Below are 22,995 nucleotides of genomic sequence, written 5' to 3' on the forward strand. Positions count from 1 at the left end.
CAAAGTTTGCTGGAGAGCTGTTCATAGTGATGAGATTTGAGCTTTTCTCTCGTTGCTGCAGGTTTGGTTTTTAAGTTCTTGTCATGCTGTTGTTGTTGGGGCTGAGGGACCGGGGAGCAGGCGAGGGGACCGGCGGGGCTGGGGGAGCGGGGAGCCGCTGCAGGCCCGGCGGGCTCTGGCGGGGCTGCGGGTGCGGTGTGCCGAGGCGAGGGGGTGGCGGGGCCGGCCCCGGCGGGCAGCGTGGGCTGAAGCCGGCCGCGGGCCAGTGTCGCTCCCCCAGCGCGGGCCGATGGGGCCGGGCGTTGCCCGGCGGCCGGTGGAGCGCGAGCGGCCGCGGCGACCGTTGGCGGGGACCGCCATGGAGGGCCAGCGGCTGCCCGGCGCTTTCAACCCCAACCACTTCCCGGCCAAGCTCTGGCAGCTGGTGAACAACCCGCGCTGCGGCTCCGTGCGCTGGGATGCCCGTGGCGAGGGGCTGCTCATCGACCAGCGGCTCTTCGAGCGAGAGCTGCTGGGCACGGAGCCGGCCGGCGAGGGGGCGGCGCTGGGCGCCGACTTCTTCAAGACCAGGAACTTCTCCAGCTTCATCCGGCAGCTGAACCTGTACGGGTTCTGCAAGCTGGGGCTGGGGCCCGGGACCCTGCAGGACCCGGCAGGGGGCGATGGCGGCAGCTCCGCCGGGCCCCTGCTCCACTTCCACAGCCCCCATTTCCGCCGCGACCGCCCCGAGCTCCTCGTGCGCCTCAAGCGCCTGACGAGCGCCAACAAGGCGAAGCTGGCGGCCGGCCTGGAGCTGCCCAGCCGCCCGCCCCAGCACTCCCAGGGCTCCCAGCGCCCGCCCTCGACGCTCGGCGAGCCTGCCAGGCCCGGTGAGCTGGGGTGGCCGCGGGCTGCGGGCCGAGATGCTCTGGGTGCTGTGGGGTTTGTAGATCGCCACCCCCGCAGGGAGCAGGGTTGCCTGACCTTGCTGACGGCCGCTCAGCGCCGCTGGTGCGGGAAAGCCGTTGCTGTTCACGCAGGGAGATGTGCTGCCAGCAGGCACGGGGAGCGAGGTTCGCGTGTGGTTCAGTCTGCCCCTCGGCTGCAAGAGGGCCTCTGTCGGGGGCTGCAGTAAGAGCACCCTCACCCTGTCTGTGGAGCGGGCACAGCCCTACCAGATGAACGTTACTTCTCCTTGAGGGGTTGCTCCATAAGCTGTTGTTAAACCTGTGTGAAGCGATGGGTAACCCTATGAGGGCAAGTACCAGCTCATGAATCAGTAACTGGCTGAGAGAGGAAACCAGGGAAGATTAAAGGGAATGTCTTGGAAGTAATAAAACGGCAAAGTCTGAGCTTTTTTAGACTCAACTGAACTGGTTGAGCTACTTGGAAAAATGCTGGCTTTGGCTTTGTTCTCCTTGACAAACTGACGGACTTGTGATCAAGGGCTCTCAGAGTCACGTTTAGGATTTGGACGTTGCCCTTGCCTTGGCTGCCCGTGTGCTGTCAGCACTGGAGTTTGGTAGAGCCGTGCTTCACGATTCCCCTTTTATTTTAACTCGCTGCCTGCTGTAACTCACAGCACTTCCTAAACGACTTGTGCCGGTTTAGTCAGCTCCTGCCCATTTTGACTTATAATAGCACATTTTTAAGTAGCGATCACTTGCTCCTGAGGGCTTCAGGAGACTGAATGCTCCAGAGATGACTGTGTGTTGGCACAGCACTGATGTTCCTGTGTGTTCAGGCGGTAGTGCTACAGCAGTTACTGTTTGTTTAGGTGTAAGAATAGAGTCTGTTTCTGGATTAAGGGCATTGGAGCAAAGGTGGTCTTCCCAGGGAACGTTGTGGAGCCTTGGCTCCTCATCCTGCCCTTCAGGGCTAGTGAAAACTCCTTCCCTTAGTCCTTGTTTCCCTTTGTTTTGCAGGACTGGTGACTGCAGGAGACGTTCCTCAACCTCGTTGTCCAGCCAGCTTCTTTCCTTACTCTGACAGAGCGGCCTCATGCCAGCAGCCCCCTGCTTTCCAGGCAACGGCTTCCCAGCAGCGTCCGGTCCCTTCCAGACCGTGGCAGGGTTCTGTTGGGTCGCTGCCAGGGCACGTGGCTTCCGCAGCTTTCCCAGGCCAGGGGGCTCCCTTTCCCGTCCTCCACCAGTGTTCCACCGAGGTCACGTACACTCTCCAGACCGTGTTCTCGCTTCTGCCGCTTCAGCGAGGGGCTCCAGCTGCTGCTTCCCTTCCAGAACCCGGCAGCTGCGCATCTCCAGGGCAGTGCTTGCAAGCCCCGGATCCAACACGTACGGCAAAAGTTCTCCACTTGCTGCTCGAGAAGTTACTGCAAAGTGATGCATGAAATGTTTTTCCCCAGTGCTCTGTCACTGTGTGTGTATCTGACGTGCGTGCTTGCAGTGAGATGTGTGTTCCCTGTCCGTTACTTACTACCAGCCGGTGACAGAATGTGCTTTAGCCGCTCATTTCATCTGGCCCTGATGAGGTGAACTGTATCAGAGACAGAAGAGTTTAGAAATGCCTTCTCTGCAATGAGCAGGGAAGGACAAAAGTGTGTGGGTGAAGCAGGTGTGTGTGGAATCTTGATTCACCTGGAAGACTTGAAGTATTACAAATGAATTGGCCCTTTTGCCTTTGCCGGCCGAGCCCATCAATGGGATTTCCACAGGTGCACTTTTTCTTGCTGTTAGATCAGGCACTGCTGCAGCTGGCAAAACCCCCCCGGAAAAGGTGTTGTGAGTGCAAACCATTCTTTTTGTGCACCATTCTGCACTTCAGACCCGTTCAGAACTGGTCACCAGTCTGGGCTGCTACACGGTTATGTTTGTTCTCCTCCCCTTGATGTACAGGCATCACAGCGCGTTTGATTCACGCGTTGACTTCACTATAAGCTCTACTAAGTGCAAGAGTTGTGCAATTTCTACTTTACTTGTAGCTTCTTATAGCCTGTGATCTGGACATTATGTTTTCCACTTGCCTCCTGTTTCACAAGCACTTTTTCCCTTTGGGTTCTTCCTTTTCTTCTCTTAGAAACTAGGCTCTTTGTACTGCATGTTTGTTTCCTTAGGATGACTCCGGCAGGTTAGAGCCAATCTCTCCTTTGCTCTCTTGCACTGTTTTTACAGTAGCCCTTTAGGTTTCTTTGGTGGATTTCTTGGGTTTGTCCACATCCTTCGATGTTCCCAGGGAGTGAAGCCCAGGTATCCTTAGATTTTTGGCACTATGCAGAACTGTAATATGTTTGCAGGCCACAGAGTGTTCTTCTGAAAGATGTCCAGATTTCACCCTAAGGTTGCTGAGAATGAACTTTTGAAGTAACAGGAGTCAGACACATGTCTCGTGCTGCTGTGGAAGGATGTCCACTAGCTCGCTCCATGTTGTTTAGCTCTTGTGTTTGTTGCTCCAAACTGGACAAAAGTTCATGGACTTCGTATGAAAAAGGGCAATAGGTATAGGTATTCAAATCCATATTGGTTATCATAGCAACTGTCTCGTGAGGAATCCCGCGTAGGTGTCAGGCATTGCAAAGAAACGGGTCTGATCACGTGGCCATCTCAAGTCACACTCGTACCATTTAATTCCTGCGAACATGGGCCTAGATCTGATCTCATCAAGGATTTCTCTCTCGCCCAGAAGGACTGCAAATTTTAAAGATTGTCTGTCCTGCCAGCAGTGCCTTTCCTTGTAAGTTCTCTCTGCGTGTCACCAAAACCTGAGACCCGCAGAAACTGCTTCATCTGCAGAGCTGCTTTTTGGAATAAGATCCCATTTTCATTCCAGCGTGTGTGTGAACGTGCAGGCCCTTCCTGTGTGAGTCCCCTTTCTGTGGTGTGGTGTGTTGAGACAGTCAAGCAGCCAAATCAAAAAGGTGGTATTAAGATAGAGAGGAGTGAACATGAAGTTTTTGTGTGTGTGTGTGTGTTGGTTAATCCCACAATACGTATGTTTGATCTGTGTCTACATACTTCAGAAGAAATATGTTTTAAGGTGGAGAGCTCAGTCTCACAGTCAGTGGGGAGGTCATAATCCCTTTCAGGGAATTATCCTACGGAGCGGTTACTGCAGTGTTTAACGCAAGTAAGCAACAGAACTGTGCACACTGGGCACCAGTTCTGTCAGTCTGATGGCCTGTGTTTGAATTTTGCAGCCACCCCGCAGTGTTCACCTCCTGCCCAGGGAGGGCCTCTGACTGTCAGCACCAGTGCTGCAGCTGCGGCGTCCACCGACTGCGGCTTCGTGCAGGTGAGTGCAGCACACAGAGAGCAGGGGGAAGGGAGGAGACCCCGTGCATGGACCGCAGGGTTCTGGGCTTGCGGCAGGAAGGAGAGAAGTTTGGGACTGGATCTGCTTTGGAAAGGGAAAGTAACATGGTTTGCCAATGCCCATTTCAAAGCGCTGCGTTGAAACACGGAAGGGGCAGTGCTGTAATGCAGGTAAGGTTTCAGGGCAGCGGCACAGTGGGCTTCCTCATCGGCAGAGTGTTTTTTCCCGTAAAAGTGTTATGTTTGACTTCACCATAATTTGCTTTAGTTCATGAGTCTCCGTTTGTCTTTGAAGAAAGTCCTTGCCTGCACAAAATGGGATTCTTTAATGTTATGATACTGGGAATCAGCTCCACTTTTGTGCCCCAAACAGCTTGTGGCAGTCCTGAGTTTCATTGGATGCATGAGAAGAACCAAGTTGACATTTGGAATTGGCCCCAGCTCAGAGATATCCTGTCTAGGAGAGCTCCAGTGCTTCCTGTCAAGGCTTTCTAGAATTCTGGTGGAAACTGCACCTCATTGGGTGGCCTGGCTTATCCAATAGCAAAAGAACCTCAGTAAAAACGCCAGGGCTTCCTTTCGCATTCCAGTAGCATGGAGGTACTTTTTTTCCTCACAGGGGATAAGCAAAGCAAGCTCTGCTGGTGTGTGCTGAAAAAGGGTTGACCTGTGCAAGCCTGATCATCCAGTTTCTTGTCTTGCAAATACCAACCTTTTGTCCTTTTTGCACATTTTTCTGTTTTAATATGAGCTTACCCGAGGTGGGCAGGTTATGGCCAGGGTAACGTCGCTGTGAGGCTAGAAATAGCCAACACTCAGCCATGCCATTGATAGGCTGGTGTTTATTTTCCACGCAGTGCATCTTTGTCCTCTCACTTCCATTGTGAGCTGCTTTTCCCTCCAGCACGTGAGGATCAGTGTGAGTAATGGGAAGTCACAGTCACATCAGTTCTGATGTCTGAAGGCTGAGACCAGAGTCTGGGATAGCACATGGTCCCAAAGGAGTCATCAGGGGGTGGTGGTGTGGCTAGATTGAAATGTAATAGAAATACGCTGCCAAAAGGGTCTTCCTTGGAGAAGCAAGTCCGTGGAGTCAGAAGAGATGGACTGGTTACTTAACCAGTAAGTGGCCTGGTAACTTCCTGGTTAACCACTTCCTGGTTAATGGTTGCTTGGATTATGCAGCCGCAGCCAGGGAACTGCCAGTCAAAAGCTGCTGGTGCATCTGGGCAGAGGTTGGTGGAAGATCCCTTGCGTGCGAGCAGGCCAAATGCAAGCAGGTGTGTAAGCCAGTGGTGCCGGGTCAGTGCCTGCACACGAGCAGTGTGCAGAAGGGATCAAAAGGGCTTGAGATTTCTGAGCCTTAGTGTAGCCTCGGTCACTTCTCCTGGAGCAGGGTGGCAGGGGCGGTGCAGATGGTACAGAAGACAGTGCTTTGGCTGTGGATCTCACTGAGCTCTGGCCAATAATCAGTTTACCTCGTGCGTGCTCTGGGGCACACACTTCCCCGAGGTCCTGCTGAGGGATGCAGCCAGCTACAGCACTGATCATCGTGCCCTGCTTATGTCCTCACCATCAGTAAGCACTTGCACAGCCCTCAGAAGCAGTAAAATCCATCAGCCCTGACTGAAAATGGTTGTGATTTTTTGATCTAGAAATTCCCTGTATTTTGTTTCTCGCAGAGTCCTGAAGTGCAGCCACCTTCTGCAGCTGAACGCCTGCCCTCTGATGGGGCACATCATGCATCTGATGACGAGGAGAAGTTGCTGGAATTAAGTTATGAAGATGTGTTTGAGATTTTCAATGAGATGTGTGCATCACGCAGTGCTGATGTACTGACACCGGAGCCTGCAGAAAGCTGGGATGGAGAGCTGCTTGAAAGCTACATCAATGCGGCCATAGAAAGCGCTGCCGCTGCTGAAACGGCGCAAGACTCTGTGACCACACAGGGAGCCCTTGAAGAACAGGGAGAAGGACTAGATCACAACCCAGCTCACCAGTCCGAAATGTTTGTTGTGGAAGCACTGTTTAGTGCAGAGCAAGTAGTGCTAAATGGAGGTAAAACTCCCCAGGAACGACCAAGTTTAGCTCCTCACTCGTGAAATGTGGGCTCTGGCTGGCGAAGGTAGTGAGCTAGAGTCCTCCTTCCTCCTCTTAGTTTTTATGCCTAGGAGTTGTGTTTTGAATGTTAGACGAAGGCATTGCTGGCCAAAGGGTTTTCACAAGGCCTTGTTAGCAATCCTTATGCCATACACAAAGACAGCACGTTTCCAAGAACAAATGGCAGAGTGCAGTGGGTACCCTGTGGGAGCAGGAGGCGTGTTGGGCGGTATCTGCTGTCCCCAGAGTGTTCAGTTTCTGTGTTTGCAGAGGCCTTTTGGACTGTTAAGACACAACTTTGTCAAAGTTATATTTCTGTTAATGCGCAGAGGCTTCGCCTTTTGTATATTTAACAGTGAGTAAGAGCAGACTCAAGGTGGAGACTGTGATTTTTGGAATCACCGATGCCTCATTAGCAAGAGATTCCCACCCAGAAATGCGTGGCTGCGTGCGCAGTTTTGCATGGCACAGCTCTGTCAGGTTGTTTGAGCTGGATCTGCCGTTAGTAATGCACGTGTTGGGAACAAGGAGTGCTCCTGGGTTTCTTCTGGCTTGTTTCTTGTGGCTGGTTTGATAACTGAGGGCAAAGTTAAGGCAGTGAGGACATGTCCCCTAAGTTTGCGGATTCTGATTTTCAGATTCTGTGTTTTGCCCAGTCTGCCATTTTGTAAGAGCTTGAATTTCAGTTTGGCAACCTTAATTCTGGGTTCAAAACAGTCATCGTGTGCTCAGCACTTCTCAGGTGCCCTTTTGGAGTGGAGAAGAACTGTTCTTGTTTTGTGCCTACAGTGATAACCAGAAACTATCGGGTTTATTTAATTTTTTGGGGTGTTTATTCGAAGGAGAATGCGAGTGTTAAATGTGGATCTGTGATGGAAGAGAGCAAGCTGACTTCAGGATCCGAGGCAGTGAAGAAAGCTGCAGAAGAGCCAGGGTCCCCTGCAAAACCTCAGTGCAGGAAGAGAAGACAGCTCACAGCAGGGTGAGTCCCTGGTAAGAGATCCTACATTTGTTAGAGGTGGCCAAGACAGCTGCTCTGAAACTCTTCCAGGAAGGGGAGATCACAAGAGCTGAGTTATTGTCTGCAGTGTAAGTACCTCACTGGGCCTTCAGTTCAACTATTAGACTCGTGCGAGCTCTTAGCGTACTTCCCGACACGCTTCTATAGATAAGCTGGTGCTGAGGACTCCTGGGTGGAGAAGGGAATAAATTCTATCAGTCAATAAAAGCTGAAGCTGTGGGAGTTGTGTGAGAGCCCTGCACGTCACAGTACACAACACTGAGATGCAGGCTGTGGCTATGTTTGCTGGAGGCTGAGAGTGCCACAAAGGGAGCACTGACTAATGAGGTGACCTTGAAGTAAGAGGGGAAAAGCCCCGCACGCTGCCGAAGTGAGTGCACGAGTCCAACCTTTCTGGCTCAGCTCACTAAATAAATTTCACAGCAGCCTGCTGATACATGTGCTGAAACACAGGAGAAAAGCACCCTCAGATTTTCAAGTGGCAGGCCGCCTTTGGCCAGATTGGACTGTCCCCGATGGCAGCACAGTTGCTGTGCGTGCTGCCAGGTGAGCCATAGGCAAGGCCTGATACTTCCTGGGTGTCGTTTGCTTCCTAGATCCCCACGAGCCGGAAGGTGGAGCGTGTAAGCGGGGCTGCTTCTGGAGGAAGACACCAGAGTGAGGAGCGTGTGAACACGTGGAGCAGCTGCTGGCTGGTTCCCTCCTGCGAGTGCGGCAGCAGCGCTTGGCACAGAACTGGGGCCTGGGTTCAGGATCACACCTCTTCTGTTTCCTGACTTTGAAGTTACTGATAGCTTTATTCATCAACTTGTGTGTTATTTATAGCTTTATTCCTAAATTTGTATGTTATTTATAGGTTTATTAATAAATTTGTATGTTATTTATAGCTTCATTCATAAATTTGTTATTTATAGCTTTATTCATAAATTTGTATGGTATTTATAGCTTTCGTCATAAATTTATATGTTATTTATAGCTTTATTCATAAATTTCTGTGTTATTTATAGCTTTATTCATAAATTTGTATGTTATTTATAGCATTATTCATAAATCTGCATGTTATTTATAGCTTCATAAATTTGTATGTTATTTATAGCTTCATTCATAAATTTATTTATGGCTTTATCCATAAATTTGTATGGTATTTATAGCTTTCTTCATAAATTTTTATGTTATTTATAGATTTGTTATTTTTAGCTTTATTTATAAATTTATATGTTATTTATAGCTTCATTCATAAATTTGTTATTTATAGATTTACTCATAAATTTGTATGTTATTTATAGCATTATTCATATATTTGTATGGTATTTATAGCTTCATAAATTTGTATGTTATTTATAGCTTCTCTCATAAATTTGTTATTTATAGCTTTATTCATAAATTTGTATGGTATTTATAGCTTTCTTCATAAATTTGTATGTAATTTATAGATTTGTTATTTTTAGCTTTATTTATAAATTTATATTTTATTTATAGCTTTATTCAGACATGTGTATGTTAATTATGGCTTTATTCGTACATTTGTATGTTATTTATGGCTTTATTAAAAAATTTCTGTGTTATGTATATCTTTATTAATTTATGTTATTTATAGTGGTGTTCATAAATTTGTTCTTTTTAGCTTTATTAATAGATTTCTATGTTATTTATAGCTTTCTTAGCAAACTTGTACGTTATTTATAGCTTTATTAATAAATTTATTGTTATTCATAGGTCTATTCATAAATATGTTATTTATAGCTTTCTTAGTAAATTTATTGTTATAGCTTTCTTCACAAATTTGTATGTTGCTTATAGCCTTATTAATAAATTTATATTTATAGCTCTATTCATAAATTTGTATGTTTTTTATACCTTTATTAATAAATTTATTGTTATGTATAGGTCTATTAAAAAATTTGTATGTTATTTATAGCTTTATTAATAAATTTATTGTTATAGCTTTCTTCACAAATTTGTATGTTATTTATAGCTTTATTAATAAATTTATTGTTATTTATAGCTCTATTCATAAATTTGTATGTTATTTATAGCTTAATAAATTTATTGTTATTTATAGCTTTCTTCACAAATTTGTATGTTATTGTCCTGGGTTTACCAGGAGCCGTTTTGCTCCTTCTTAGTAACTGGTGCAAGCTCTGTGTTTTGACTTCCAGCCTGGGCAGAGAGTTGATAACACTGACTGGTTTTAATTGTTGTTAAGTAATGTTTATTCTGGCCAAGGACTTTGTGAGTCTCATGCTCTGTTGGGGACGAGGGGAGGCCGGGAGGAAGCAGAGACAGGACACCTGACCCAAGCTAGCCAAAGAAGTATTCCATACCACAGCACGTCATGCCCAGGGAGGTAACTGGGAGTTACCCGGAAGGGCACACGCTCTCTTTGGGGGGGTCGAACTCATTCGGCAGTGGTATCGTATTCTCTTGTTATTTTCTCATATTAATATTATCATTGGTGGTAGCAGTAGTGATTTGTGTTACACCTTAGTTACTGGGCTGCTCTTATCTCAACCCGTGGGAGTTACATTCTCTTGATTCTCCTCCCCATCCCTCTGGGAGCGGGGAGGGTCGGGGGTGGGGGTGAGTAGACGAGCTGTGTGGATTGGCTTAAACCACCACAGTTCTTTTTGGCGCCCAGCGTGGGGCACGAAGTGTTGAGACAACGACAGATCTGACCGGATTAATAGTCACTCGTCACAATGCTGATTTATTGGCTCTCAAAGCTGTTCCTCTTGATCTCACAGGTTCAGAACGCTGTACATTACATACAGCCGGTATTTGCTGTGTTGGTGTTTTTCAAGTGTGGGGCTTGGGCTAAGGTTTTTGTCTCACTGTACTTTATTATAATGACTTGTAATACAATAGAATCATTGATCATGAAACTGATCGGTCTTATGTTCCCAGTGTGGTCACCACCTTTATACTTTGGGAGGTATATAATAAAGGTGCTTAGCAATTTCACATCTTTTTTCTCCTTCTCAGGTGGTCAACCTGTGAAGGAGACATTCTTTTACCCTCCTAGCCCCCCTCTCAGACCATTTACAGCATCATTTGAGAGTTTTGAAGTTCTTGAATGGCCTTTTAATATTGAGACCTGTTTGCTGAGTGTGATGGGGATTACCATGTGGGCACGCATACAGAGTGTGTTTTGCCCACAACCATTTCGTCTGATTTCAAGAGTTAAGCAGAGTCAGGTTTGGGCCTTGTCTGGGGTTAAACGACGATATAGGAGGACCAAGAGATTTTCCCTGAGGCTGGACAGCCATGAGTGGCGGGGTGTGTGGGATAGTATGGGCAAGTATCTAGGTCAGTGGGCTCCTCCAGTACTTTGGAATTTCACCACCGAACAAGTGCAAAATCCAGAAGAATTAGTAAAACACTTCAATGAGGTGTGTGGTCAGTCTGGCCATACCAGAGACAGACAAATCATGGCAACGTGCTGGGGCTTGGCCTATGCTTACAGGGCCTTGTTCAACACTATCCAGCACCTTCAAAGGAAAGAAATGCCCCTGCATCTGAGGGCAAAGGAACAGTCAGCGCAGCTACTCCAGCTCCAAGCACAGCAGCTACACCACCCCCAGTGACAAGTACAGTCGCTACCCAAACTCTGGCTGCAACAGACAGCACGGCTACCCCAGCTCCAAGCACAGCAGCTACACCACCCCCAGCGACAAGTACAATTGCTACTCAAACCACAGTGATAATCACTGGAGCTAAACCAGAGGACCAATTCGTACCAATATCGGTTGCCCCTGTAAGCAAGAGAAAAAGCAAAAAGGAGGCAAGAAGGGTGAAGCAAGATGAAGAAACAATGTATTCACCACCTGGTCCAGTATCTGAGGAGGAGTCATCATCACATGACGACAAAGAAGAAGAAGAGGTGACTTCTCGACCTCAGACCTCAACCGAGCTACGGAATATGCGAAAAGATTTTACCCGTCAACCAGGGGAGCACATCATCACCTGGTTGCTCCGATGCTGGGACAATGGGGCCGATGGTCACGAACTAGAAGGCAGTGAAGCCAAGCAGCTGGGATCACTTGCTAGAGAAGGGGGAATTGACAAAGCAATTGCAAGAGAGAAAAAGCCCCTCAGTCTTTGGAGGCGGCTCTTGGCAGCTGTGAAAGAAAGGTTTCCATACAAGGACGATGTTATGAGTCGTTCGGCCAAGTGGACTACTTTAGACAAAGGCATCCAGTCTCTGAGGGAATCAGCCATCGTAGAGATGATCTACCACATCAAGCCAAATAATGGGGATGTACCCATAGACCCAGATGAAGTCGAATGTACACGACCCATGTGGCGAAAACTAACACGGAATGCACCATCATCATATGCCCATTCATTGGAAACAGTAACCTGGAATGATATAGTACCACTAACAGTGGATGAAATGATTCATAAACTCCGAGAGTTCGAAGACAACCTCACCCCTTCCATCATCTCAGCTGTGGAAAAACTGTCCCAGGATCTCAAACAATTGAGGGACGATCTATCTGATTTATCCAGCTCCTCACGTGTACCAACACATGTCTCAGCTATTAACAAAAGGCGTCCTATTCTTCGAGAGAGAAGATACAGGAGGTATACACCACGGGCCACCCTATGGTTTTACCTGCGGGATCACAGAGAAGAGATGACGAAGTGGGATGGAAAACCTACTTCAGCTTTGGAGGAACGGGTGGGTGAATTGAAGAGGGGAGCAAGGCCCAAGACTCATCATCCCATGAGAACTGCGGCTTCAGTCTCTGGTGAGCAGGCCCCCAGATGAAGTGGAAGAGCTGACTTTACTCCAGCTCCTGTGATAACGAAGAATAATCCCTTTCAATATGACTTAAGTGTTCAAAGTTGTGATAACTATTAGAGGGGCCCTGCCTCCAGCCAGGTGGAGGTAGGGGATAATCGGATTTACTGGACTGTGTGGGTCAAATGGCCTGGCACATCAGTCCCACAGAAGTATAAGGCTTTAGTAGATACCGGTGCACAGTGTACCCTGATGACATCAAGCTGTCAAGGGGTGGAACCCATCTATATTTCTGGAGTGACAGGAGGATCCCAAGAGTTGACTGTACTGGAGACTGAAATCAGCCTAACTGGGAGGAAATGGCAAAAACACCCCATGGTGACTGGTCCAGAGGCTCCATGCATCCTCGGCATAGACTACCTCAGGAGAGGGTACTTCAAAGACCCAAAAGGGTACCGATGGGCTTTTGGTATTGCTGCTTTGGAGACTGAGGAAATTGAGCAGCCGTCCACCTTGCCTGGTCTCTCAGAGGATCCTTCTGTTGTGGGGTTGCTGAAAGTCGAAGAACAACAAGTGCCAATCGCGACCACAACAGTGCACCGGCGGCAATATCGCACCAACCGAGACTCCCTGATTCCTATCCATCAGCTGATTCGTAGACTGGAGAGTCAGGGACTGATCAGCAGGACCCGCTCACCCTTTAATAGCCCCATATGGCCAGTGAGAAAGTCTAACGGAGAGTGGAGACTAACAGTAGACTATCGTGGCCTGAATGAAGTCACACCGCCATTGAGTGCTGCCGTACCAAACTTGCTAGAACTTCAGTATGAATTAGAGTCAAAGGCAGCCAAGTGGTATGCCACAATTGATATTGCCAATGCATTTTTCTCAATTCCTTTGGCAGCAGAGTGCAGGCCACAGTTTGCTTTTACTTGGAGGGGTGTCCAGTTCACTTGGAACCGACTGCCCCAGGGGTGGAAACACAGCCCTACCATTTGCCATGGATTGATCCAGACTGCACTGGAACAGGGGCAAGCTCCAGAACACCTGCAATACATTGATGACATTATCGTGTGGGGCGATACAGCGGAAGAAGTCTTTGAGAAAGGGAGGAAAATAATCCAAATCCTGCTGAAAGACCGTTTTGCCATAAAACGGAGTAAGGTCAAGCGACCTGCACAAGAGATTCAATTTTTGGGAATAAAGTGGCAAGGTGGACGTAGACAGATCCCCACAGATGTGATCAACAAGATAACAGCAATGTCTCCACCAAGTAATCAGAAAGAAACACAAGCTTTCTTGGGTGCTGTGGGGTTCTGGAGAATGCACATCCCAAATTACAGTTCAATTGTAAGCCCTCTCTATCATGTGACCCGGAAGAGGAATGATTTTAAATGGGGTCCTGAGCAACAACAAGCCTTTGAGCAAATTAAACGCGAGATAGTTCACGCAGTAGCCCTCGGACCAGCCCGGACCAGGCCAGATGTTAAAAATGTACTGTACACCGCAGCTGGGGAAAATGGTCCTACCTGGAGCCTCTGGCAGAAAGCTCCAGGGGAGACTTGAGGTCGACCCCTCGGCTTTTGGAGTCGGGGGTACAAAGGATCTGAGGCCAGCTATACCCCAACTGAGAAAGAGATACTGGCAGCCTATGAAGGGGTTCGAGCTGCTTTGGAAGTGATTGGCACTGAAGCACAGCTCCTCCTGGCACCCCGGTTGCCCATACTGGGCTGGATGTTCAAAGACAGGGTCTCCTCTACACATCATGCAACTGATGCTATATGGAGTAAATGGGGTGCACTAATTACACAACGAGCTCCAATAGGAAATCCCAGTTGTCCAGGCATTCTAGAAGTCATCATGGACTGGCCAGAGGGCAAAGATTTCAGAATGTCACCAGAGGAGGAGGTGATGCATGCTGAAGAGGCCCCACCATATAACAAAGTGTCAGGAAGTGAAAAACAGTATGCCTTGTTTACTGATGGGTCCTGCCGTATTGTGGGAAAGCATCGGAGATGGAAGGCAGCCGTATGGAGTCCTCGGCAACAAGTTGCAGAAACTCCTGAAGGAGAGGGCGAATCGAGTCTCTTTGCCGAGGTGAAAGCCATCCAGCTGGCCCTGGACATTGCTGAACGAGAAAAGTGGCCAGTACTTTATCTCTACACTGACTCATGGATGGTGGCAAATGCCCTCTGGGGGTGGTTGCAGCAATAGAAGAAAAGCAACTGGCAACGCAGAGGTAAACCCATCTGGGCTGCTGCACTGTGTGGCAAGATATCGCAGAACCTGGTGGTGAAGGTACGCCATGTAGATGCACATGTACCCAAGAGTCGGGCCACCAAGGAACACCAGAACAACCAACAAGTGGATAAAGCTGCTAAGATTGAAGTGGCTCAGATGGACTTAGATTGGCAACAGAAAGGTGAATTATTTTTGGCCCGGTGGGCCCGTGACACTTCAGGCCATCAGGGCAGAGACGCAACATAGAGATGGGCCCGTGACCGAGGGGTGGACTTAACAACGGACACTATTGCCCAGGTTATTCATGAGCGTGAAACACGTGCTGCAATTAAATAAGCCAAACGGTTAAAGCCTTTTTGGTATGGAGGACGATGGCTGAAGTACAAATATGGGGAGGCCTGGCAGATTGACTATATCACACTCCCACCAACCCGCCAAGGCAAGCGCCATGTGCTTACTATGGTGGAAGCAACCACCGGATGGCTTGAAACATACGCCGTGCCCCACGCCACTGCCAGGAACACTATCCTAGGCCTTGAGAAACAGATTTTGTGGTGACACGGCACCCCAGACAGAATTGAGTCAGACAATGGGACTCATTTCCGGAATAACCTTATAGACACTTGGGCCAAAGAGCATGGCATTGAGCGGGTATATCACATCTCATACCATGCACCAGCCTCTGGGAAAATCGAACAGTACAATGGGCTGTTAAAAACCACACTGAGAGCAATGGGTGGGGGAACTTTCAAGCATTGGGATACACACTTACCAAAGGCCACCTGGTTGGTTAACACTAGAGGATTGGTCAATAGAGCTGGCCCAGCCCAGTCAGAACTTTTACATATTGTAGAGGGGGACAAAGTTCCTGTGGTGCACATGAAGAATTTGCTGGGGAAGACAGTTTGGGTTATTCCTGCTTCAGGTAAAGGCAAACCCACTTGTGGGATTGCTTTTGCTCAGGGACCCAGATATACTTGGTGGGTAATGCGGGAAGATGGGGAAGTCCGATGTATACCTCAAGGGGATTTGATTTTAGGGGAAAACAGTCAATGAACTTAATTGTATGCTGTTGCCTGCTGTGTAATACTTTTATAGCCCATCAATTAGATGTCTTCAGGTCACCAGCGACTGGCCCTGACTTCCCTCCAACCATCATCCCAACAGAGAATGAATTCTGATAGAACCAGACAAGTTCTGCAGTGAAGGAACAATCAGCATCAGCAGGCAACAATCCAACACTGCACACAGCCTTTCCTGCCCTGAAAGACTGTTACAAGGGATGGAACCTGACATCATGGACAGAATGGACTCGACGGCATTATAGGGATTGGTCCATGCACTAAGAAATTATTTCTTTGTCTGTGTGTGTGTGTGGATGTATGTATATATATATATATATATGTGAGAGAGATGGTATACTGAAAATGTGGGATCTGAGCATGATGTGAATGGTATGGAATAAGGGGTGGATACTGTCCTGGGTCTACCAGGAGCCGTTTTGCTCCTTCTTAGTAACTGGTGCAAGCTCTGTGTTTTGACTTCCAGCCTGGGCAGAGAGTTGATAACACTGAGTGGTTTTAATTGTTGTTAAGTAATGTTTATTCTGGCCAAGGACTTTGTGAGTCTCATGCTCTGCTGGGGACGAGGGGAGGCCGGGAGGAAGCAGAGACAGGACACCTGACCCAAACTAGCCAAAGAGGTATTCCATACCACAGCACGTCATGCCCAGGGAGGTAACTGGGAGTTACCCGGAAGGGCACACGCTCTCTTCAGGGGGGTCGAACTCGTTTGGCGGTGGTACGTATTCTCGTATTATTTTCTCTTATCAATATTATCATTGGTGGTAGCAGTAGTGATTTGTGTTACACCTTAGTTACTGGGTTGTTCTTATCTCAACCCCTGGGAGTTACATTCTCTCGATTCTCCTCCCCATCCCTCCGGGAGCGGGGAAGGTCCGGGGGAGGGGGGGGGGGGGGGGTGAGTAGACGAGCTCTGTGGATCGGTTTAAACCACCACAGTTATTTATAGCTTTCTTAATAAATTTATTGTTATTTATAGCTTTCTTCACAAATTTGTATGTTATTTATAGCTTTATTGAGAAATTTGTATGTTATTTATAGCTTTCTTAATAAATTTATTGTTATTTATAGCATTCTTGGTGTTCATAGTGATAATAAATCTTATAGTTTAAATAGCCGTGTTTGTGTCTTGATGTTAAGAATAGTGCTGACATCTTTGTACTAGAAGCTGTTAATCTGGTCTGTGCTCTCAGCATTGCCATCCCCTCTGTACTTTGGAATCCACGTTGTGGCAACTATTAGTAACTGTACCTCTTGCTTTTTCTCCTCGGAGGACCAACCTATGGGGGAGATGTCCCACATCTTCCACCTCCCCACCAGGCTATTTACGGTAGTATTTGAGAATTTCAGACACTTTAAGTGTCCTTTGAATACCCATGAAACCAACCTGCTCCTTTGCTGGGAACCAGCGCGTTGCTGCATATGGTTCAGGTCTTGCTTAAGGGTAAACAATGATGTGAGCATACCCCCCAGACATCTTCCCCGAGGCTGTACAGTTATGGGTGGCAGGGTGTGTGGGATCGTATGTGCAGGTACCTAGGCCAGTGGCCCCTGCAATGCTGTGGAACTTCACCCCTGAACAAGTGCAAAATCCAGGAAAACTACTCCATTAGCTGGGAAAAGCATCGTCCTGGCAATACCAGAGAGGCAAAATCACCACAACGTGCTGGGGCCTGCCCCGTGCCCACCGAGCCCTGCTCAGCACTATCCAGTACCCTCAAGGAGAAAAGGTCCCTGGATCTCATGGCAAAGCAGCAGGCAGTGCTTCTACTCCATGCCCAGCAACAAGCACTGCGGCTACTGCAACCTCATCAACAGGCACTCTAGCCATTCCAGCCGTGGTGACAGGTGCTGCTGCTAGTCCAGCCCTGACAGCAGACACTAGCAGCCACTCCAGCCCCGGTAGCAGGCACTTGGGCTGAACCAAAGAACCAATCTGTGCCGTTATCAGTTGCCCCTCTACAGAGAAGAACTGAACATGAAAGTCACCTCGTGTAGTGACAGAGGACGGTGCAGGGCCAGCGCTAGAAAGAGAGGAGGAGGCAGAACCAGAGGGAAGCTCTCGCTCCCTGTCCCTGAGTGAGCTGTGGGATATACAGAAGGATTTTGGCTGTGGTCCAGGTGAGCATGTTATCACCTGGCTGCTCCGATGCTGGGATAATGGAGCTGGTAGCCTGGAATTAGAGGGTAGGGAAGCCAAGTAACTGGGGTCACTTTGTAGGTAAGCAGGTGTTGACCAGGCAATTGGAAAAGGGACCCAAACCCTCAGGCTCTTGAGCCCCATTTGAAATCATTCTTCTTGCGGGTCACGTGATAGAGAAAGCTCACATCCAGACTGTAATTTGGGATGTGCATTCTCCAGACCCCACAACACCTGAGAAAGCTCGTGTTTGTTTCTTACTGGTTGGTGGAGGCATTGCTGTTTCCTTGCTGATCACGTCTGTGGGGATCTGGTGACGTCCGTCTTGCCGTTTTATTCCCCAAACCTGAATCTCCCGGTCAGGTCCCTTGAACTTGCCTCGTCCTATGGCAAAACCGGTCTTGGGAAGGATTTGGATTATTTTCCTCCCTGTCTAAAAAGCTTCTGCTGCTGCTGTATGGTGTCACACCATGATGGTGTAATGTATTGCAGATGTTGTGGGGCTTCATCCTGTTGCAGTACTTTCTGGATCAGCCCATGGCAGATGGTAGGGGCTGTCTTTCCACCCTGCGAACGTCGGTCACTCTCTGCTGCTCGTAGGTGGCCGTGACGCCCTTTTCCGTTGCCCAGGCTGAGCTGTGACCCCTCGCATGCTCCACCTCTGGACGAAAGGCACAGAGGAAGAGCAGCCCGTGAAGGACCTCCTCGAGCCGGCTGGGCAGAGGCTGGTCCCCCTGCGGCAACTGCCGGAGCATCCCTGGGTGCCCAGTGGCCACGGGCACGCTGCTGCCGCCAGCACAAACCCGTAGTGGTTGCAGTGGAGAAGCCCATCGTGACCGGGCCACCACGGTGACCGTGGGGTATTCCAGCAGCGAGAGTCCTGGAGTGACCAGTACAGAGGAGACCTCTCCCTCGGGAAGCTGCATCACCCCTGGGTGCCGAGTGTTGACCCGGCGCGGTTTGTGTTAATAGTGCGCAGTGTGGGGAAGGCAGGAATCTTGCTTGTTTTCCATGCGGACTGTAACAAAAGGAAGCACTTGATGTGACGAAGCCATCCCTTTATTACGGAACTTCGGGATGAAGGATGCTGCGAGCGTGCTGCGGAGCACAAGAGCGGCTGCTGCAGGGCCCAGCGGTTTGCCTCCCAGCGAGACTGACGCTGCAGGTTCCCCAAGGGCTCTCCGAGCCGCGGTGCCCAGGAGCAGCCCCCGAAAGCAGCACGGGGAAGGCTGGATCCAGCCCTACGAGGGGGAGGGGGATGACACGAGCCTGCGGGTTGCTCGCGATGAACAAGGGCGGCGCTCATCGGGGGGAGCGGCCGGGACGGGGCCCGGGGGACGCCGAGCAGTGGCGAAGCCGCAGGGAAAAGGGCTCAAGGGAGGAGGAGGCTCCTCGCGGAGGGCTCGGCCGCGGTTCGGCCGTGAGGATGCGGCGGCCGGGCGGGGGAGGCATGGTCCCGCTGGCTCTCTCCGGCTCGGAGCCGTCCCTCCGCCGCTGCCCGCGTCCGTGCCCACCACTTCTCCCCAGCCCCCGGGGCCTCCCGCAGGGGCCCTTCGCGCCGCCCCGCTCGGCTCTGCCGCTCCCGCCTGTGGCGGCGCTGGCCGAGACGCTGCCGGTGGGTCTGGCGAGGCAGCACCGCCCCCTGGCGCTCCCCGGTCCGCCCCCAGGCCCCGCTCCGCCTGGCCCCGGTCGCTCAGCGTTGGGACCCGCGAGCTGCCGGTGCGCGGTGTGGCTGCGGGGGTGCCCGCACCGGCACCGGGAGAGCGGTCGGGCAAGGTGCCCGTGGTGCTGCTGTGGGGGTGGAGCCGCTGGCCCCGGGACCGGCGGGGAGCTGCACGCCCGGAGCCGCGGCCGGGTGAGGGCGGGAACGGCTCCGCTCGTCCCGGAGCGGAGCGGGCGGTGGGGGCCGGCGGGGGCCCCGCTCGCAGCGGTAGCGGCCGCGTGTGGCGCACAGGGAAAGAGAAGGAGCCCCTGGAGCGGCTGCACCGCCTGGGAGCGCTGCTGGGGAGCGGCGGCTCCGGGTCCGTGCCCTCGGGGTGCGCCCCTCCGACAGCGCCCCCGTAAGTGGCGGGGAGGCGGCGGGGCGGGGCCAGCTCAGCCCCGCGCTGCCCTCGGCTTGCAGGTGGCGGTCAGAGGCGTGGGGCGGGAGCGCATCTCCTGTGGGGCGAGTGGGGGTGAGCCGGTGGGAGCGGGAGGGGGGGAAGCCGGGAGAGCGCGAGGGGAGCGGGCGGGGAGGCAGCGGGGGGTGCCCGGTGTGTCCGCGAGGGGGTCACCGGAGCATCCCCCAAAGCATCTCAGTGGAGAGTGGTGTCCAGTGAGAATTTACAGAGATGGGGTTTTAGGTGTGTAAGTAAGTGAGGATATCCGTGTTGGAGGGGCTGTTCTAGAATGCACCATCTGCAGGACATGCCCAGGTCCTGGTTTCTGTACTAACATATTAGTCTTAGGAGCAGGGTCTGGACATTGGCACATAGGCTGCTGAAGACTCGGTCACCAGAGAGTGCTGTCCAGTGAGGCTTTACACAGATGGAGTTTTACACAGATGGAGTTTTAGATGGGTACATAAGTGAGTTTATCCCTGTTGGTGGCACTGTTCCTGAGGGCTCCCTCTATGGAACATGTCCAGGTTTTTGTTTCGTTCCTAACAACCTGCTTAGGAGCAGGGTCTGGACACTGCCGCTTAGGGAGCTGGTGTGTCGGTCACCAGAGAGTGGTGCCCAGTGAGACTTTACAGAGAAGGAATTTTAGGTGGGTAAATAAGTGAGGATATCCCTGTTGAAGGGACTATTCTGAGAGCAATCTGCATAGAACATACCCAGGTCCTGGTTTTTGTCCTAACACATTAGGCTTAGGAGCAGGGTCTGGACATTTGTGTTTAGGGAGCAGGTATAGCAGAAAAACCTTTTTGTTCCATTCAAAAGATTGCTTTTCAGCCGTTCGTTTTTCTTACACAGACACCAAGCTGGATGGTTCCCCTTAAGGCAGGAGTGAGGCCAACAGCAGGTAGTCATTAACATGGATGTGAATCGTGATGGGCAACATGCAAATAATCCTGATCTTGAAGAGATGGTGAGGAAGAGCAGACGTGTCTTCTGAGACTCCTATGTATTATATTATAAAGTATGCTGTAATGCCTGGACAGAAAGTCAACTTAAATGAAATGTAGTCAGTTTAACCCCAAAGCTTTCAGTTTGGGTCTCAGTGTTGTGCCTACGGCTTAAATCTTGTATTTTTTCTAGGCTGACAATTTCTGATGGTCTCTACTTCAGTCGCAGACTCTTTTCATGCTAGTTATTCTTCAGGAGGTTGTTCTGAGCTTAATGTGGGAAGATGCTGCTGGTGACCTTGTGTTAGAGCTCTGAAAAGAAGCAGCTGAATTGCTTCAATTTCTGTTTTTAAAGGAACGACTTATGGATGATGGGATTGATGAAGACAGTGGAGAAGATGCAGGTGAAGATGCCAATACAATGCAGGAGCCTGGATTCATGGCTTCTGCTTGGTCCTTTATCACAACCTTCTTCACATCACTTATACCTGAAGGGCCTTCACACGTTGGCAGTTGAAGAGGAAAAGGAACTGAGCAGCTTCAGTAGCCACAGGTAGAAGTGGATCAGATTCTAGTGAGCATTTTAAATACAGTGCAATTCCTGAACATTTATTGTGTTACCTTTCTGATCACGGTGTACCAAAATGTGTGTGGTTTTTGTTTCCTTTTGGCTTTCTGATGCATTGAATATTTTAAGCACAAGTGGGCTACTGAATGCTTTCTTTTAAGATTCTTTTTCTGAACAATAAAATGTAAAGATATTTGTCTTCCTTGGTTTATTTTTTTTTTATTTATTTTATTTATTTTAATTTAAATGTGTATTACACTGAGGCAAAAAGCTTGTACTTGATCTGCACCATTACGTCTTTAAAGAGCTGTTAAAAACCTGAATGTCGATGGAACTTCAAGTACTGCAAGTAATGTATCTTGTGATCTTGGGTTAGTTTTGTGCAGGGTGTGAATTCTCAGCTGAGATTTGGAATTGATACCATTCCTGAAAGAATGCTGTAAACGCAAGGATTACTTGTCAATGGTCTGTTGTCTATGCCACAAAATACTAAGCCTCTTGTCATACATTTAGAAAACTAAAAGCTTTTTCTTGAGGCTCTTCTGGAGTTCATTCCAGTTGAAGATGTTTGACAGTTCTTCAAAGACAATTGACAATGATGGGATAAACCTTATGTTTTTGATACATGCAGTACTTTTTAAGGAAAATATACCTGTACTGAGGAAAAAAACTTGAACATTAAGGGTTTTTTAATAAAAACTTACAGTAACTCTTTTGGATGTTTATATGCATATTTGAATGCAAAGAACTAGTGCATCATTAAGGATGAGCATATGGTTGATTTGAGAGTGGAATAAAGATATCACGGTGGCATTATTCACGGTGACTGAAGTGGTCTGTTTGTAGCAGCGCATCCGCAGTTGGATGGGTCCGCTCCCTCGTGCAAACTATAATTGTGATACTGATTGTATTTTTCGTGCTATATCTGATGTATCTTTGTATCCGAAAGGAAATAGCCCAAAACAGTGCATGGACCCATCGAATCATAGGAGCAGTAACTAGGGAATATCCAAAGTACCAAAGGATGAAAGGTAAGCCTGGGATGATCCTGGGGGATATGGTCCCAGCCGCTCTGTGAATCCTGGGTTGAACATTCCCACATCTCTGGGTTACTTTGGGTTTGCATTGTGAGAAATGGGAATTGCAGGTGGCTGTAATTCAGGTGTGAGAGTGATACGCGGATAGACTCCACAACTCGTTCAAGTCGTAAAGTAGGTATGCTTTTATTCAGCACTGAGACGCTGAATAAAGTTTAAAGTTTCCTCCAAAGTTTCCTTTTAAAGTTTCCTCCAAAGGCATGCGTGCCTCAGCATCATTTCCCTTTGCATTTCTCCTCTAAAGTTACACATACGCATGAGGTTGCACAACACGCCTATACATATTCATGTCCTATCCCCGCTTGGTATTATAATGAGCTAAGAAGTCCTTTGCACCTACACAGTGCCTCCTAGTGGTCGTGGGCGAGGGTCTCAAGATGAAGTAAATGAATCTTCCTCGAGCCTGAGCTTTTCACCTCTGGCTGTCACGCATGCTCTTTAGCAGTCTGGTGAAAGAGACAAACGACCCTGGGTGTGCATACTTTGGAGGAACTATCCCCATGCACCTCAGCGCCGAATAAAAAGCATACCTACTTTACTACTTTAACGAGTTGTGGAGTCAATCCACGTATCACACAAAAGCACCCAGGAGTTGAAGGAACTGTCTGGGGAATTGCAACGAAACCAAGGCTGGAACCCTTGTGGACTGTTTTCTTGGTTGGGAAATTTTGGTCCTTGGCTTAGACACATAGCTGGCTTTGTTGTAATA

General features: G+C 49.3%; 1 protein-coding gene and 1 long non-coding RNA gene across 2 annotated transcripts; both read left to right on the forward strand.

The window, feature by feature from the left end:
- The first annotated feature begins 289 nt into the window (after positions 1-289).
- LOC136009989 (heat shock factor protein 5-like) lies at positions 290-7,995 on the forward strand. The gene is made up of 6 exons (XM_065670556.1): positions 290-869; positions 1,905-2,273; positions 4,133-4,227; positions 5,930-6,289; positions 7,190-7,329; positions 7,965-7,995. The coding sequence occupies exons 1-6, from the start codon at positions 290-292 to the stop codon at positions 7,993-7,995; spliced, it is 1,575 nt and encodes a 524-aa protein (XP_065526628.1).
- An 11,247-nt stretch (positions 7,996-19,242) lies between these two features.
- On the forward strand, positions 19,243-21,391 carry LOC136011047 (uncharacterized). Its single transcript, XR_010611168.1, has 2 exons — positions 19,243-19,430; positions 20,977-21,391. It is a non-coding gene; the product is annotated as an uncharacterized LOC136011047 (long non-coding RNA).
- The last annotated feature ends 1,604 nt before the right edge of the window (positions 21,392-22,995 follow it).

The sequence above is a fragment of the Lathamus discolor genome, chromosome 3 (assembly GCF_037157495.1).
Source record: "Lathamus discolor isolate bLatDis1 chromosome 3, bLatDis1.hap1, whole genome shotgun sequence".
Lineage (NCBI taxonomy): Eukaryota > Metazoa > Chordata > Aves > Psittaciformes > Psittacidae > Lathamus > Lathamus discolor.